At 37.7% G+C, this 15369-nt stretch overlaps 4 protein-coding genes across 8 annotated transcripts; 1 reads left to right on the forward strand and 3 right to left on the reverse strand.

The window, feature by feature from the left end:
- Positions 1–1074: 1074 nt before the first annotated feature.
- Positions 1075–4626, reverse strand: Irbp18 (Inverted repeat binding protein 18 kDa). 3 transcript variants are annotated; one of them, XM_083052708.1, is made up of 4 exons: positions 4027–4378; positions 2064–2162; positions 1826–1982; positions 1075–1599 (listed from the first exon to the last, which is right to left on the reverse strand). In XM_083052708.1, exons 2-4 carry the CDS (start codon positions 2160–2162, stop codon positions 1490–1492), a joined length of 366 nt encoding a protein of 121 aa, XP_082908834.1. In that variant the 5' UTR covers positions 4027–4378; the 3' UTR covers positions 1075–1489. The 3 variants fall into 3 exon arrangements, with proteins under 3 accessions (XP_082908834.1, XP_082908833.1, XP_082908832.1); XM_083052707.1 differs by lacking the exon at positions 4027–4378 and adding an exon at positions 3594–3778; XM_083052706.1 differs by lacking the exon at positions 4027–4378 and adding an exon at positions 4451–4626 and having other exon boundaries at positions 1079–1599.
- Positions 4627–5029: 403 nt separating this feature from the next.
- On the reverse strand, positions 5030–7993 carry Atms (RNA polymerase II-associated factor 1-like protein antimeros). 2 transcript variants are annotated; one of them, XM_083052703.1, is made up of 8 exons: positions 7458–7993; positions 7269–7361; positions 6877–7201; positions 6650–6793; positions 6469–6572; positions 6135–6351; positions 5789–6050; positions 5030–5695 (listed from the first exon to the last, which is right to left on the reverse strand). In XM_083052703.1, the coding sequence occupies exons 1-8, from the start codon at positions 7529–7531 to the stop codon at positions 5316–5318; spliced, it is 1599 nt and encodes a 532-aa protein (XP_082908829.1). In that variant the 5' UTR covers positions 7532–7993; the 3' UTR covers positions 5030–5315. The 2 variants fall into 2 exon arrangements, with proteins under 2 accessions (XP_082908829.1, XP_082908830.1); XM_083052704.1 differs by having other exon boundaries at positions 5031–5695; positions 5807–6050; positions 7458–7990.
- On the forward strand, positions 6173–11624 carry Patsas (palmitoyltransferase Patsas). 2 transcript variants are annotated; one of them, XM_083052701.1, is made up of 10 exons: positions 6173–6311; positions 8589–8789; positions 8970–9211; positions 9374–9488; positions 9577–9702; positions 9777–10222; positions 10318–10567; positions 10639–10811; positions 10898–11063; positions 11146–11624. In XM_083052701.1, exons 3-10 carry the CDS (start codon positions 9042–9044, stop codon positions 11347–11349), a joined length of 1650 nt encoding a protein of 549 aa, XP_082908827.1. In that variant the 5' UTR covers positions 6173–6311; positions 8589–8789; positions 8970–9041; the 3' UTR covers positions 11350–11624. The 2 variants fall into 2 exon arrangements, with proteins under 2 accessions (XP_082908827.1, XP_082908828.1); XM_083052702.1 differs by lacking the exon at positions 6173–6311 and having other exon boundaries at positions 8140–8789.
- Ced-12 (engulfment and cell motility Ced-12) lies at positions 11261–15331 on the reverse strand. The gene is made up of 7 exons (XM_083052700.1): positions 14978–15331; positions 14577–14870; positions 14050–14478; positions 13418–13834; positions 12894–13331; positions 12469–12775; positions 11261–12365 (listed from the first exon to the last, which is right to left on the reverse strand). The coding sequence occupies exons 1-7, from the start codon at positions 15107–15109 to the stop codon at positions 12202–12204; spliced, it is 2181 nt and encodes a 726-aa protein (XP_082908826.1). The 5' UTR covers positions 15110–15331; the 3' UTR covers positions 11261–12201.
- Positions 15332–15369: the final 38 nt, after the last annotated feature.

Here is a 15369-nt window from a genome sequence, read left to right on the forward strand (position 1 = left end):
GTATGTAAATACATGTCTATGATTTCAACTACTTTCTTTCATCCATTTACATCTTTATCTCTCTCCTTATTTTTCACAATTCTCCACATTATTCATAATTTTGACATTATATTACTTTTATTATTCAGTTTATATAAACTACTAATCTAATAGTTTGTTGCTTAATATATATTATTCGCTTCGACTTTTCTTAATGATTTTTGCATGCATATACAAATTTATTTCTTTATTATTATTCAGATTAGGCATTACATTACATACATTAGCTGTAAGCCTCTTTTGTTGCAAATGTATTAAACAAACTATTGTTGTATGTCATCTATTGCATACTACTTTGCATAAAATAAAGATAATAACAATAAAATTGAAGTCTAGAATTAACAGATTCCGCTGCCTTCTTTTTAATTTACGTGTATCATTAGAAAGATCTGATTATAAAATTGATTATATAATGCTTTATATAAATTCTCCAGTGCAATTTTAATTGCTGATAAATATCGATAATCAAAGACAATTTTATTTCAAATATATCTAAATATTTTCTTGCAATATACTTTTTGTATGTATCAGTAATATCGTACGTATAAATGCTATCATTTATGCGAATAAGTTCTGAAAAATAAGTTTCTGAGTTGGACGCATTGTTTTAAAAATTCATAATTCTAACAAGAATCGACAATGCATTGGAATCCACCAAAATATCTAACGTTTTAATAGCTGTTTAATACATTGCAGAAATGCCTACTTATGAAAGTGAAGATTAAAGTATCTATTATCGTTCTTAGATATTAAAAATGTGTGTGTGTAGTTTTGAATCGCAGATGTATACTATCCAAATTATGCAAATGTACTTCGTTTCAAACAAATCGAAGCTGCTTAAATTACTATGTAAATGTATGTACTACAAAAATGTATTATTTTATCAATTGTTTTATATCATTGTATATAATTTATATAATAGCAGAAATTACAATCTTATCTTAATAACATTTAATAAATGTAGATGTTAAAATATTATTTTCTCTTTATGTGTACATTTATGTACATAATAAAAGCACATCTCCTAAGATATAACTATTGCACCAAATAAATAAATATAACGTTTCAATAAGTGTACAATATGTACATATTCATAGTACTTAATTGTCTCATTTTGTACTATTTAGATCAAATATTGTAACATCTCTATTGGCTGACAATTAGGATAAATACTTTCCTATTCAGAGATTACTTTGCCATCTCTTCCTGCTATTAACTATCAATAAACTATAAAAAATTTAATTGATAATAATACCTTAACAACGCTGCAACTCGTAAGAATACTCGCATTCAGAAAACGCTTTTCGCGTTTTGAATATTTTTTAACAAGCTTAAAGCACACATCTTTCCAAGATGTCTGCTTGTTTTTTTTATCAGAGCGAGCCAGAGTACTTCCTCGCGTTTCAAATTCAATACCACGCTGATTGCTTCACGTGGTGCTTGCATTGGTTTACAGCTCAGCCGTAGTCGTCTTCAGCATATTATCTACCGTAGATTTATCTTCCGCCAATAGAGAATTTAGATCAAGATCTTGAAAATTTATAGAATGTTGATTCGAACCTAAAACAAAAATCAGTCATTCAATTAGAGAGTCTTCTACATTTCTAACATAAAATATTTTTTAGACAGACAACTGCTATGTTATTACGATAGATAATTCCGAGATAGAAATTGAAAATAATCAAAAAAACAATTTGTGAGTATTCTAACAAAAATGTACAAAAAAATTAATAATAATTTGATATGTACGTTTAATTGTATCTGGTTGTGTATGATTTAATTGTACCTGCGTGTGCAAGAAAAAGATCCTTGAGAAACCCTAGCTCCTTGGTAAGCATTTTAATCTTCTCCTCCAGCAGTTCATTCTCCGTTTTCAGCTGATTTACTCGTTCTAATGTTTGTTGCGTGCGTATTTTACTCTTCACTCTGGATCGTTTCACGGCCTGTGAAAATACGAAAATAACTATGACAGTACACGCGAATGATAATGTACGCATAATTTACATACGAAATCGATACACAACCTGGTTATTCCGATCCCGTCGCTTCCGATAGTCCTCACATCCTTCATCCTCTACCTGCTTTTTTCGTTTGGCGTTGTTTTCTTTACTTTTTGGCGCCATCTAAATGAAAGACGAATATATTCATTAGTCTCGTAAAAATAAACTTTTTTTCTAACAATTTAAGAGTAAAATCTTAAGAATTACAATTACACAAAGTTCAAATAATTACTGATTATCTTTATGTTTCGTAAATATAAAACATGTTACGGATTTAAGAACCCATATACGCGTATATAAAAAATAAATATATAGTATATTATTTAATTGTCGAAAAAAGAATTAAGATGTATTTTTATTCCAATACAAATTATTAAATAAATAATAACTAAAAATTTTTAGTTACAATGTGATGCAAAAATAAATAAAAATGCATTTTTTCCCTTGGAATTATTGGCTCCGCGATACGCGAAATTTTGGCTACGCCGCTTTTTTGCATGCGACTTAAATTTATGGCGAATCGTGCGATTGCTCAATAGAGCGATGCGCTTCGATTCCATCGAAGTAGACGCGTGACAAATATTTATATCGATGTTTTAATATCCGTCACACACCGGCAATAGAACCGGTCGTTACATTGCGTTAAAACTTTGGACCGACGCGTCGTCGCGTAACGTGTATGTATGTATTTGCCCAATAAGACCTTGGAGGTCGTTGTTAAGAAACCGACCCTGACACCTTCAGCGCGCAACCTCGACTCGAAAACCGCGAAACCGGGGATTTAATTGTGACGCGCATCTCTCGCGGAAAAGAGAGAAGAAAAACAGAGTCCGAATTTAGCGAGGACGGCCGCTCGTAAAAATCGACAGTCATCATCATCACGATTGCGGTCTCGTTAAACGTATAATCTTCAGGGTCGGTTGCGGCAACGGTTAACTCCCGACAGTTGATCCAACATCGACGATATTCTTGGATTATTTCCCGGAATTATGATCTCATCTATGAGATAAAAAAAAAAAATGTACAAGATAAGACATTTAGTTAATCATGATTGACGCCAATTGTCACCGGCGATTATTATATAATTGTAATTTTTAACGCAAACAAGAGTAGTCGTAATATTTGTAACGTTGCAATACATCACAATGAAAAAAAAAATCTTTGACAGTTCAATTTATTTGATATGCTTTTTTGGGGCGTTCAAAAACACAAATATTTGCCTCGCAATAATTTCACTCGCATTCTTCGCGCATTCTCGCGTTACAATCGTTTCCGCGAATTGATAACATTATAAACTCTTATATAAATCTGACATCATCAGTCAAAGAGAGACCGTTCGTGCTCTATACATTCAATCGCGCAAGTGTAAACGAAAAACATCGAGCCAATATTCCCTCTACAAAATATATATATGTGAATGCGTGTATTAATATATGTATGTAGTCGCGTAATAATTTCTCAATAATTCTCGATTTTTTCGCATAACGTAAATGTATGCATTTCTCTTCAGGTTCGCCTGATGCAACATCGAAAACTTCGTCGCTGAAATCCTACCGGTTTTCATTCGCGCACGTGATACAATCGTCGGGGAATTTTAAACGGAGGCATCTCGTTGCGATTTTCTCCTCCGCGCGACAATAAAACCGGAGCATTGTTATTGATACGAGAGACGCGTCTCGCCGTGATGACTTTCCGCGTTATTAATCTATTTACACGGCGCGTGATAATACGAATGCAAAGTCATCCGACGACTCGTGACTCGCTTTCATCTGTAAGATAAATAAGCAAACGGTAGAGAGAAAGAGAAAGAGAAAGAGAGAGAGAGAGACAGCGCAATTAATGCGCGTCTCTCAGGGTCAATGTTTTCAGTATACGCCATATTCGCATTCAATGACGAATCAAAACTACTATATATATATATATATATATATATATATATAAAAATATATAGATAATAGATACTATAAATATATAGATGTGTGCATACATTTCTATTTCCTGTTCCTTCGTATACCTAACATGAACCGATACTCCTCTCCCCCTTCGGCGCGTGATAATAAATTGAGAAAAATAAAAAACCGAGACAAGCGGAATCTGCGCGTAAATATTTCCTTCTATAAAAGACCGTTATTGTTACTCGAGTCTCGGCTCGTTCCGTTGCACTTTCTGTACTTGGGAAGCAAAGTAGATAGCATATATCGCGACGAGGGAGAGAGAAAGAGGGAGAATGTAATTGAAACAGTCCTTGAGTAAATTCCCAAGCCCGATCGAAGCAGCCGCGCGACGCACAAGTCGTTATCCGACGTATTGTCAGAACGCGGAAAATTCATCCACGTGGCCCGAGATCTCCCTCCGTAGCCGCCGCATGTATCTATACTACGCCTTACTGCTAACGTCTAATACTCGCTTACCGTTGATGCGGTAACTCGACGACCCGCTGACTCCGCTCACGCCCATTCACTGGTGCTCGATTTCCGTACTGACGACGACCCGGACGATCGTGCCAATCGTAGATTGGAACAGCCATGTGCACTTTGACGAGACGATTCGATCGGAGATGACGCAATGCGCGAACTCCTCGTCGTCATAGGCCGCCATTGGTACACGTGTCGCCCTCCGGCGGCGCTTTCGGGAACTGCCTCGATACAACATGTTGCTGTATCGACGGAGAGATGTGTCAATTTTATCTAACCTAATAAAACGATATTTATGATTCCTTTATCCATGTCATATATCACACTTGGAACGATATAAATTATTGGTGGAGAAAAAAAGAAGATAAGAGATAGTATAAATAATCAAAAGCTTATCTTCTCTCTCAATATTATCGAAAACTTTTCGTCTGAGATAACAATTTTATCTCTTCTCTTGCATCTAGATCTAGATTCTAGATTTTGATTTTCGACATATGAAAATAAAGATATCGCAAAATACTCTATTTCGAAAACATAATTATTATGAGAAATATTCTTAAAAATATTTTCTATTGAAAATAAAGATGTCTTTCTTATAAATTTATTATTTTTTTTTCAATCGTGTCGCCGAGGATTCGTACACACATTCTGTAAAAATTACGTGTACTACCTTCAGAGAATGTGTGTCCACTCAAAACAGCATCTGTCATTCGTTATCTTGATACTCATTCGGCGGTATGGCTTTCCCAGACAAGCGGAATACTTAATTAAAGAGCGACGATATAGACGAGTCACAAGCATTCGTCCAAGTAATGATTCGAATGGAACTGACAAAGAAGCGTCATCGATCACGCTTCTCGATTCACTCGCTTTCCGAGCCGCTTTCGCCGCTCGCGCTAGCGGATCCGCTACCGCTACCAGTCGCGGATCTCGATCTGGAGCGCGATCTCGACTTGGATCGCGAACTCGATCGAGATCTCGACGGTGACTTCGTAGGCGTTCCCGAGCGCGATCTCGACGAATTCCTGGATTGAGGACTGCCGGATCTGGAGCGCGACTTGGACGGCGAACGCGAGCGGGAGCGCGAGCGAGATCGAGACCGCGACCTGGACTTGGACGGTGAACGCGATCTCGAGCCGGATCGAGATCGCGATCGCGACTTGGATCGCGATTTCCTGCTGGACGCTCGCGAGGACGCCCTCGACGAGGCGCGCGATTCTCCCTCGTTCTCCGCTTCAGAACCTGGGGACAAATTTGTTTCGTTTGTTAAAAATAAATTTTTATATATATATATATTTTCTACGATGCAGCGATAGCAAATATAGCAAAGCAAACCTTTAGTAATTGGCAAACCTTTGCCGTCGTTCTTCTCCGCTTCTTGTTGAGTTTCCTGCTCCTCTTCTTCCTCCTCTTCCTCTTCGTCCTCATCCTCTTCTCCCGGTGGCTCCAATTGTTTCTCTCGGTATCTCTGCATTCTGAATTCATTGGCATTCAGTGGTCGATGACGTACTATCAAGCGCGTGTTATTCGGCTGCTGTCCGACCTTCTGGCGCCGTTTACTCAGTCGCACGCGCGTCTCCAATTCGTTATAATAAACCTACGGTACACGAGAGGATTAATGTGATATGTCGCAGAATTAATAATGCATGTGTGGTGTAACGGTGTGCTAATGTATATATACCCCATCTTGTCTCATCACGAGGAAATAATTTTCCTCGTATCCCTTGGAAGCTTTACTCTTGACATTCCAATTATACTCTCTCGCCATTTTGTACTCGTACTCTTCCTCGTCGGCGTAATCCATACCGGCAGTGAAGTCCCGTCGACGTTTCTCCAACGTTTCTTCCAACGGTAAAAAGTAAGCTACGAACTGCTCGCCGCTCTCGTCCATCACACCTCTGTAAAAAGCATTGTTTTAATGCAATTATCATTAAATTAATTTTACCATAATTTGCAGCGCATAATTCTTTCTTTCTTCTCTCTCATATTATAAAATTACTATATCATAAGCTTACCGTATCATGGCTTGCGACATTTCCTCAATCTGTGCAGGTACAGATCGACCCGTTGGTGCAGGATCAGAATCAAATATGACTTGCGCACATGGATATTTCCATAACTAAAAAAAAGATAAGATATAAACATTACTGATATAACGATGTATTAACAATGATTTATAATAGTAACTTTAAGTACCTTAAAGTCTGGGTAAAATGGTAATACTTCTACAGGTACTACATTTGGTTTGCTGTAATGTCTTTCAATCGTCTTCTTGTTATCTTCAAATGTCTTCTCTATAGCCTTTATTTGACTATCGCGGTCCATGTACAGCGTTTCCTCCTGATTAAAAATAATTGAAAAATTTTATATCGAGAAATATACAAATATTGCAAACATTGTATAATGCAGAAAATATATCATACTTTGAAGTTCTTCTTGATGCTATAACCAACTTTGGCTTCGACCTTGTCTGCCGTTTGCGGCTGGAATCTAGTGCTTTCTGTGGAAATGTACTCTGTACGCCTAAGCCATGAAACACTTCTAGCATGATGTCTGGATCGTTTAGAATCTTGCGGCGTGAGAACATCTTCCTCCAATAGTTTCTCATCGGCTGGATCTAACTGTGCATTTACATCTCCTGCATACGTGTCTTTGTTTATCAGATCAATTTCAACACCTAAATCGTGTTCCGTCAATACTTCATATTTGTAATTACGCTCTAAGGAGGTCGGATTATACTGAATAAACCTGTCGAAATCACAAATTATTAAAGGCGGAAATATGATGCAATTAGACAATTTTTTTTTCTACTCACCTAGTCGGTTCAAAGGGATATGTTATAAATTTCGGATCAAACGGAATATCCGGTAACGTGTTGCAATATTTCACTCGACATATGAGTTCAGATCTGAAAGAAAATAAGAGCCGAATTTAAAAAATCGAATTTTAAGAATGTAGCAATGTTTCGCATTAAAATTATATCGTATCTCCCATATTGATTTACCTCTTTTCCGCTGGCCTAGTCGCACGTTTATCTCTGTCGGTTTGATTGCCGTTGGTTTGAATAGTGGGTGCCATTTTATATCGTCATATCACACGTCAATCGTCAATTGAATTCGCCGAGATCGCAATCCTATCGCGTCTATCAACAAGAATTTAACAGCGAGACTAACGTCACGTAAATTAACGTAAATCAAATCGTAAACTGATTGTGTTACACATGCATAATCACATCGCACTGTGTTTGGATTCTACATTCTAATTACTGGTTCTAATTCACATGTATAGTGTTTTCAGTTTTCGGGGGGAACCGGGTTTTCTGTACATCGAAGTCGCAGCGCCATTTTAGTTGCGATTAACGACATCTCTAGTTGATTGCGCAAAGCACATTCATCATCGTGTTTTTCTGTTTTATCCTCGAGTAATTCGGGAGATAATACAGAGGCATCAGCTGTGACGTATCAGCTGATCGCGCATCAGCTGATGCGCTGAATTATTCGAAATTTGTTTCGCGACAATATCTCTCCTCTAAATTTAATAATATTTACAATACATTAACTTTAAAGATATCGAACTTCAATTAAGAAAATATTAAGAAAAATGTGCAAAATCAGATTTAAATATAAATAATATATATTCGATGTCTTCTGATACACACAATTATAAAAATGAAATAAATTAATAAAACATAAAATTTGCAATCGAAATCAAAGTCAATAATCAACTGTGATATCTAAACGATAAGTATTTATAGTTGTAATATATACTATACATATGTATATATACACTACCAAGAAGCTCGAATCCGCGTTGTTGATGAAGATTCGCGAACAAATGATTAATTATCGAGACTTTTGATTTTCCATCACGAAATTATTTCAATAATGTCCTCTATATTTCTGAGTTTTCTTCGAGAGATTCTTGTAATCTTTTATCAGTAAATTATTTAGGATGATTACGAACGTGCGCGCCGACGACGTCCCAATTTCTTGCACGCAGGCGTTTCCGTCGTCGCGTTATCGATTCGAATGCGCAAAACGTCGTGTGCGGTGATTGTCGACGGTATTCTCAGAAATGCGGACGTCGTTCCTCTGAATCTCCTTCGAAATCTCCACCTGAACGTTCTCGTTCGCAGGAGTCCTCGACGCAGGGTTTTCAAGCCTGGAGGGAAAGCCGCGCCGCCCGGAAGTGAGATCCGGAGGACATGGTTGGACCCAATGTTTCTTTGTGACTAACCGTCCCGGAGGGTGCCGGAGCGATCGCCACGCAGGGCGCATCCTTCAGAACGCCTTCCGAACACGAGCGTATAAATACAGAACTCGCGACGCTGTGCAAGGTAAAAGTCGTAAAAAAGTGTTTTCTTTTTAATTACAAACAACTGTTTTTATCATAATTATTCGCGGAAATATAGTGAGAATTTCGGGGTAGTATGTCATGAAATTGAATATTAAAAATCGTGCAAGGAGAGATAAACACAACATAAACAAGAATTACGTATAATTAATATACCTTATAGGTGTATCCTGTGAGCCCTGTGGCAGGGCCCGGTGCGGCGCGATCCGTATGGGAATTAAGTCCCGATCCCGACATGGTCGGGCATCTACCGAACAATCTGATATCCAGCCACCAGAATCACGATTCGAGCAAGAACACGCGAGAGAGGAATCGTCCCGATGACAACATCTACGCCGACGAGGCCGCGACTGGCCAGAGTCCCACCAACGAGACCAAGCAAATCTTTGAACTGCTCAGAGCCGGGTTAGATCGTACACTTCAGTTTTAAAGGAGAGAATAAAATCATGCACATATATAAAGCTGAAAGAAATAATTAAATAAATAATCTAAACAAATCGAGAAAAAATGGTATGTAGAGAGAAAGAGAGAGAAATGTTAAGAGATCATTCGTTATTGTTGTTATAGTGAAATCGAGGCGGTCGAGGAATTGGTGGAAAGGAACGGGTTGAACGTGCTCAGCGCGAGAGATGAATGGGGATATACACCTGCTCATTGGGCCGCCTTGGATGGCAATATCGAAGTTGGTTTCTAAGGAAACATTGCGATTATTTCTCAAAATTACCAAACAGCATTAATGAATACAAAATTTATCTCTTTCTTTCTAACAGGTCATGAGATATTTGATAGAACGAAGCGGTCCCGTTGATCTACCATGCCTGGGTACGCAAGGACCCAGACCGATACATTGGGCCTGCCGAAAAGGTCACAGTGCGATAGTGCAATTACTATTGAAGGTGCAAAGATGGAAAAATTTCAAACACGAATTTCAAATGGAGAGAATCACGAGATAATTTTTTTTCTTTTTTAGGCGGGAGTCGCGGTCAACACGGCCGACTTTAAGGGCCTGACGCCTCTGATGACCGCTTGTATGTTTGGCAAATTCGCGACGGCCGCTTTCTTACTGGGATCCGGTGCTCAAGGACACTTGACAGACATAAACGGCGACACCGCGTTGCACTGGGCCGCGTACAAGGGTCATGCCGAACTGATCAAGTTGTTGATGTACAGCGGCGTGGATCTGCAGAAGCCCGATTACTTTGGCTCGACGCCGCTTCATCTGGCCTGCCTATCCGGCAACGTCAGCTGTGTCCGGATTCTCTGCGAGAAAAGCAAGATCGAACTCGAGCCGCGCGATAAAAACGGCAAGACACCGTTGCAACTAGCTAAGAGTCATCGCCACTCGGAGATTGTGCGCATCTTGCAGGCAGAACAGAAGCGCAGAGCTAGATGGATACCGCCTATCAATGAACTATGGTCTGTATACTTGGCGTGATATTACGCGATATCTCGAAATCAAAAACTTAAATCGCTTACGAACCTTGAATTATTTGCATGTTTGCTTTCTTCAGGGCGTTGCTGTTTGGCGGAGCGGGCAACAGCAAGGGACCATTGCTACTGTTCATGATATCCGTCCTGTTGTGGGGATATCCGATGTATCTGTTAAAATGCATTCCGTTAACGTGGAATCTTCTGCGCGGCAGTCATTACTGTTTCATTTACTGGAACATCCTCATGTGGATTTCGTGGATTGTGGCTAACAGAAGAGATCCTGGTTACGTACCACAGAACAGCGACACCTATTACAGAGCGATAAAACAGGTGAAATGCATGATAAAGCGACCGCGTAATTGTTAATATTGTCAACCGATTTATATTTCGCATCGTTTCAGATCCCATACTTCGACAAGTGGAAGAAGCGTAACGTTTTACTATCGCGATTATGTCACAGCTGTAGATGTTTTAGACCCCTCCGAGCTAAACACTGTAGAATCTGCAATAGATGCGTCACATATTTCGATCATCACTGTCCATTTATATATAACTGTGTCGGCCTGAGGAACAGGTACATAATTAATACAAATACACTCGTTTATACATGTCTGAATTACAATTATACAATTTTCTTCAACACATTTCGCTTGTTTTCAGGATGTGGTTCTTCCTGTTCGTTATGTGCGTGGCGATAAACTGCTCTTTCACCTTATATTTCGCATGTTACTGCATCGCAATCGAGGGAATTCAATTGCTATACGTTCTTGGCGTATTAGAAGCTCTCGTCTTTTGCGGACTCGGCTGGATTCTAACATGTACTTCGGTAAATGCGATATGCTTACAATGCTATCATATATTATTATATTATTGACATATCAATTTTTTATCATCCTTTCCTTTAACAGGTCTTACATGCTTGTATGAATTTAACTACCAATGAAATGTTCAATTATAAGAGATACTCGTACTTGAGGGATAAAAGAGGCAAGTATTTAAATCCCTTTAGTCGGGGACCCGTGCTTAATTTCATCGAGTTTTTCCTCTGCCCGCCGAATCATCAAATAAACGATCCACAAAATTATCATATTCTTTCGGAGGATGTCATGTAACGTTTACGTGAAGATCGTACGAATCTTCGGCTATTTTATTTCATTCACTCTCTCGTACAGAAAAGCGTCAAACGCGACCACTATATATATATATTATTTTTTCAAATTACATGTACATTTGCACATATAAAGTATATTATTGCCACTTATGAAAGATTCACACATCTCTCATAGTTTATATCGCGTTACATTCTGCTACCAGGGCACAAACTTGCAGTAACGTAGTAAAAAGTTTTATAAAAGTTAAAATTTAAATAAATATCTGTAAAATTGAATTTCAAAGTTTATTTTAATTACTGTTATACTGTATATAACCCTTATAATATATCTTATACAGGTTGGTATAAAACACTAATAATACAATTAAATAGATAGAAAAACCTCATTATAATATTATATCATGATTATGTGTTATCAAAATTATTTTAAATTAAATTTAATTAAATTATTGTAAAAAGATCGTCAACATACATGATTGTGTATAGTGTCATTCTATACACGATTTTCATTCGTAATGTATAAATAATTTCTAAAAATTGAAATACATGTGTATAATATCTATGTATATAAAATTTAAAACGTTTCTTTGGTAAGACGTATTGCTGTTCTTTGTACGATTAAAACATGTGACAAAAAATTACTTAGTTTAAAAATCTTACTTAGTTTAAAATAGTTTAAAAATCTATGGATAGTAGTCATAATAGTCATCATGAAAATGTGACGAGATTATGAAAAAATATAAAAAAATATGTATAAAATGATACATGTATATATAAAGATCAAAATGACCAATATGTCTATCAAGTCAATATATAATAATGCAAGCTCTATATAGAAGAAAATGTCTTACTTTTACTTTAATTCGTAACAGAAGTCATAATTTGGCGGCGGTTCAGGAACCGGAGGTGGATCTTGCGGAATATCAATTCCTTCGGCGTCTAAAAGTCGTAACTTAATGTCCATGGATAGTAAAGTCTCCAAGTCATTTTCAGCTTCTTTACTAGTCATTCTGTTTCCTGAAAAGGAGTAAAAAAAACAAAGATAAAAATTATCCCCTCATTTAATTAAAAAATTATCTACACATAATGCTAATAAATGTAAATTGAATTTGCAACGTACCGAGTAAAGCATTAATGCCATCAGTCCAATAATCGAAGACTTGCTCATCAGGAGCAACGAAATCGAGACTTGATACTTCGACGGAATCCAAGGCCAAGGAAAACGCCAACTGGTGCGTAGTTTTCCGTCTCTGCAAGTCTTTCATGTGTGGACAATCTCTGCCGGTTAGCAACCCTCGAATCTCGATTACCGCTAGTTTCGTAGGAAGTTCGTCTATTGTAGGCACCGACTTCTCATCGCAATCCCCGTAATGGAAGACTTTATGATTTGGCGACAAGCGAACGTACCAAAATTTGTCTTTAACCCGCTGGAAAATATCGAGAATTTTGTCAGGAATACATTTCATAATACGTGCATCAGGAGTAGATTAGGTAGGAATATTTAACATTGAGATTATCCAATTATATATAAAATATACTACTCACTTGTCCTCTTGCACTGTATTTCATAAATCTAGTGCCTTGTACCAAAAATCCTAATCGCTGTTGTTGGATTAATTCTAAGATTTCAGGCGTAATCTGTTCTCTAAGTTCAACGATTGGCCTGGCGTGGCTTTCCCATTCTTCTCGGCTTGTTCGTTCCTGTTGCCATAGATTAGTAATGGTCGAATATGTGAGCTGTTGTAATTTGTTTTTAAACTTATCCAGTCCCGTGGGTTTACACTGAAGCGCCCTGGTAATTTGCTCGCGTACGACGGAAAAAACTTTGACGAAATCCTCCGTCGTCGCCCTCATTTCCTTCCACGTTTTATTTAACAATACTATGCAGACACAGTAGAATTCCTCAAAGGGGTGATCGTGCGTAAAGAACATTGGATGATAAGATTGACCCTGCTCACTAGGTGCTTCACCAATGCGTAACACCTAATTGAAACAATATTTATTCATTTTACATAGCATACGCAGAGTCTTAAACATTTAAGTTTATAAATTCTCTAAATATGTCTTACCTCACAAAGTAATTTAACAAGTTCTACGCTCGTTCGACCGAAAGGACATTCATGCTCGTCCGCTCTGCATGAATTCTCGAGAACGACCTTCGTGTATGCTTCGGTATGATTACGTGCAAAGTATACCATACAGTCGAGGGCGAGCATACCCGGTGGAGTTTCAGTAAAGTCAAGAGCTGGATTGATGTCATATTTAAAACCCAATTTCTTATAATCTTTGGCAAACAGTCCCTGCTTGCGAGCAGTTATATCTCCGCTGGTCGCACCCTCTGTGTCAAAGGCGATCTTTCGAAGTTCCTTAATCTTATCATGCGCATCCTGATCTTGCGGATCCATCTTCGTCATCATTCGTTGTTCCAATAGGCTTAACATTAGTGTCTGTAACACATAAAGTTGATGCGCCATTTCCGCTCCCACCTGTAAAGAAGAAATAAAAAACTTACATTGGAGAAATAACATGTAATTGCAAAGAAAATGAAATAAAAATTGAAGATTGCAACATCAAACAGACGTTTCTATTTTGGCTCAACTATTTGAAATATATATGTACTTTTATCAATGTCAACAAAATCTTGAGCAAAAACAAAGTTTGTTTTGAAAATCAGGCAGTAATAGACAACAATAATAAATACCTGTCCAGTAGATTGTATCACGTTTGTCAAGAATACATTTCTGACTTGTTTGGATTGTAATGTGGCAGAGACTGCTCGTCTCTTGTGTAAATCAGCCTTCAGAAACAGTGCGTTTATTAAAGCTATCGCATTTTGTTGAATTTGTGCATTCATGCATTGCAAATGCATTACAAGATTGGGAAAAGTAACTTCCTTCTCCACTTGTCCATATTTCCCTGTCGAATTCAAAACTATATTCTCTAGAATACTTAGAGAAGCTTCCACTACACTGGTGTCCTGAGTTACTGATTGATTATTCACATAGCTCGCTACTTTATTAATAAACGGTGTTTCCAATATGTCCCATGACACAATGCTATGATCCATCAATTCCACGAATGACTGAAGACAAAATGCAAGTGCACTTCCCTTGTACTTTCCACCTTCCACCTGCAGATTTAACGATTCATTATAACATTATGCAAGAAACTTTAATTATCTATGATATTTATTCACACATATATATATATATAAGAAAAGTTTCATACTTGCGAAATGATTAACGCCAGTCCTTTCTTGTTTATAAATTCTAGTGCAAAAGTCATGTCTATGCTAAGCGTACTCAGCTTTTGCAAAGCAGTTACTTTCTCCTCTGCCGTCCCATTATTGAGCTTAGCCAAAATATCGCTCGCTGTTTTTGATGGCGAAAACTCTAATCTGAGAATACTGCCATTTTTCACATCATTCCTATTTTTCTCCGTAATGTAATTCTGATTGTTACTTTCTGAAAATTGCAACGAGTACGATTCCGCGTCAGGTAAATCCCATCCGTTACACAACTCCTATAATTAAAATAAACTATTAATCACTACATGTACATGCAATATATATTGTAGTATCGTATAATCATGCAATTAATATTTAAAAGCACGATGAAAATTAACTGTACTTGAATAATTCCGGCCAAAGGCTGCTTCTGATTGAACTCTATGAGCTGCGGCACTTGGTCGGTCATTTGAACGGCGATTTTCACGATATTCGAATCTTTCTGGACCGGCATCTTGATCGCTTGAGTGTACATAAAGAGTGTAACAATGAATCCTACACGATCAGATTCGCAGCAACGATGTTCGGTGCACACCGGTCCAGCTTGTTTGTCAATCAATCAATTCAGAAATTTGATGTTTCTTCCGTCATACAACAATCATGACAGCCAGTGTTGCCAATTTCAAGTCGCGCAACTATAGAATATAGAATATATAATATTATTAGAGCGCGTGTCGATGTGTGCGACGCGTTCGACTTTTAACCTTCAAGTGGCGCTGCGTCAGCGCGGCGGAA

Source organism: Prenolepis imparis, unplaced genomic scaffold, assembly GCF_030444845.1.
Source record: "Prenolepis imparis isolate NDT839.2.m4 unplaced genomic scaffold, iyPreImpa1.0 SCAF_13, whole genome shotgun sequence".
Classification (NCBI taxonomy): domain Eukaryota; kingdom Metazoa; phylum Arthropoda; class Insecta; order Hymenoptera; family Formicidae; genus Prenolepis; species Prenolepis imparis.

Excerpts from the sequence above, each read along its gene's own strand:
- Patsas (XM_083052701.1), top strand. The coding sequence starts at position 9,042 with ATGGTCGGGCATCTACCGAACAATCTGATATCCAGCCACCAGAATCAC. Across the intron at positions 10,223-10,317 it reads CCGCCTATCAATGAACTATG|GGCGTTGCTGTTTGGCGGAG; the intron begins GTCTGTATACTT and ends TGCTTTCTTCAG. Across the intron at positions 10,812-10,897 it reads TGTGTCGGCCTGAGGAACAG|GATGTGGTTCTTCCTGTTCG; the intron begins GTACATAATTAA and ends GCTTGTTTTCAG.
- Irbp18 (XM_083052708.1), bottom strand. The coding sequence starts at position 2,162 with ATGGCGCCAAAAAGTAAAGAAAACAACGCCAAACGAAAAAAGCAGGTA. Across the intron at positions 1,983-2,063 it reads GACGGGATCGGAATAACCAG|GCCGTGAAACGATCCAGAGT; the intron begins GTTGTGTATCGA and ends GTATTTTCACAG. Across the intron at positions 1,600-1,825 it reads TCTTTTTCTTGCACACGCAG|GTTCGAATCAACATTCTATA; the intron begins GTACAATTAAAT and ends TTTTTGTTTTAG.
- Atms (XM_083052703.1), bottom strand. The coding sequence starts at position 7,531 with ATGGCACCCACTATTCAAACCAACGGCAATCAAACCGACAGAGATAAA. Across the intron at positions 6,352-6,468 it reads ATGTCGCAAGCCATGATACG|AGGTGTGATGGACGAGAGCG; the intron begins GTAAGCTTATGA and ends TGCTTTTTACAG. Across the intron at positions 6,051-6,134 it reads TCGTGATGAGACAAGATGGG|GTTTATTATAACGAATTGGA; the intron begins GTATATATACAT and ends CGTGTACCGTAG.
- Ced-12 (XM_083052700.1), bottom strand. The coding sequence starts at position 15,109 with ATGTACACTCAAGCGATCAAGATGCCGGTCCAGAAAGATTCGAATATC. Across the intron at positions 13,835-14,049 it reads TGATACAATCTACTGGACAG|GTGGGAGCGGAAATGGCGCA; the intron begins GTATTTATTATT and ends TCTTCTTTACAG. Across the intron at positions 12,776-12,893 it reads AATACAGTGCAAGAGGACAA|CGGGTTAAAGACAAATTTTG; the intron begins GTGAGTAGTATA and ends GATATTTTCCAG.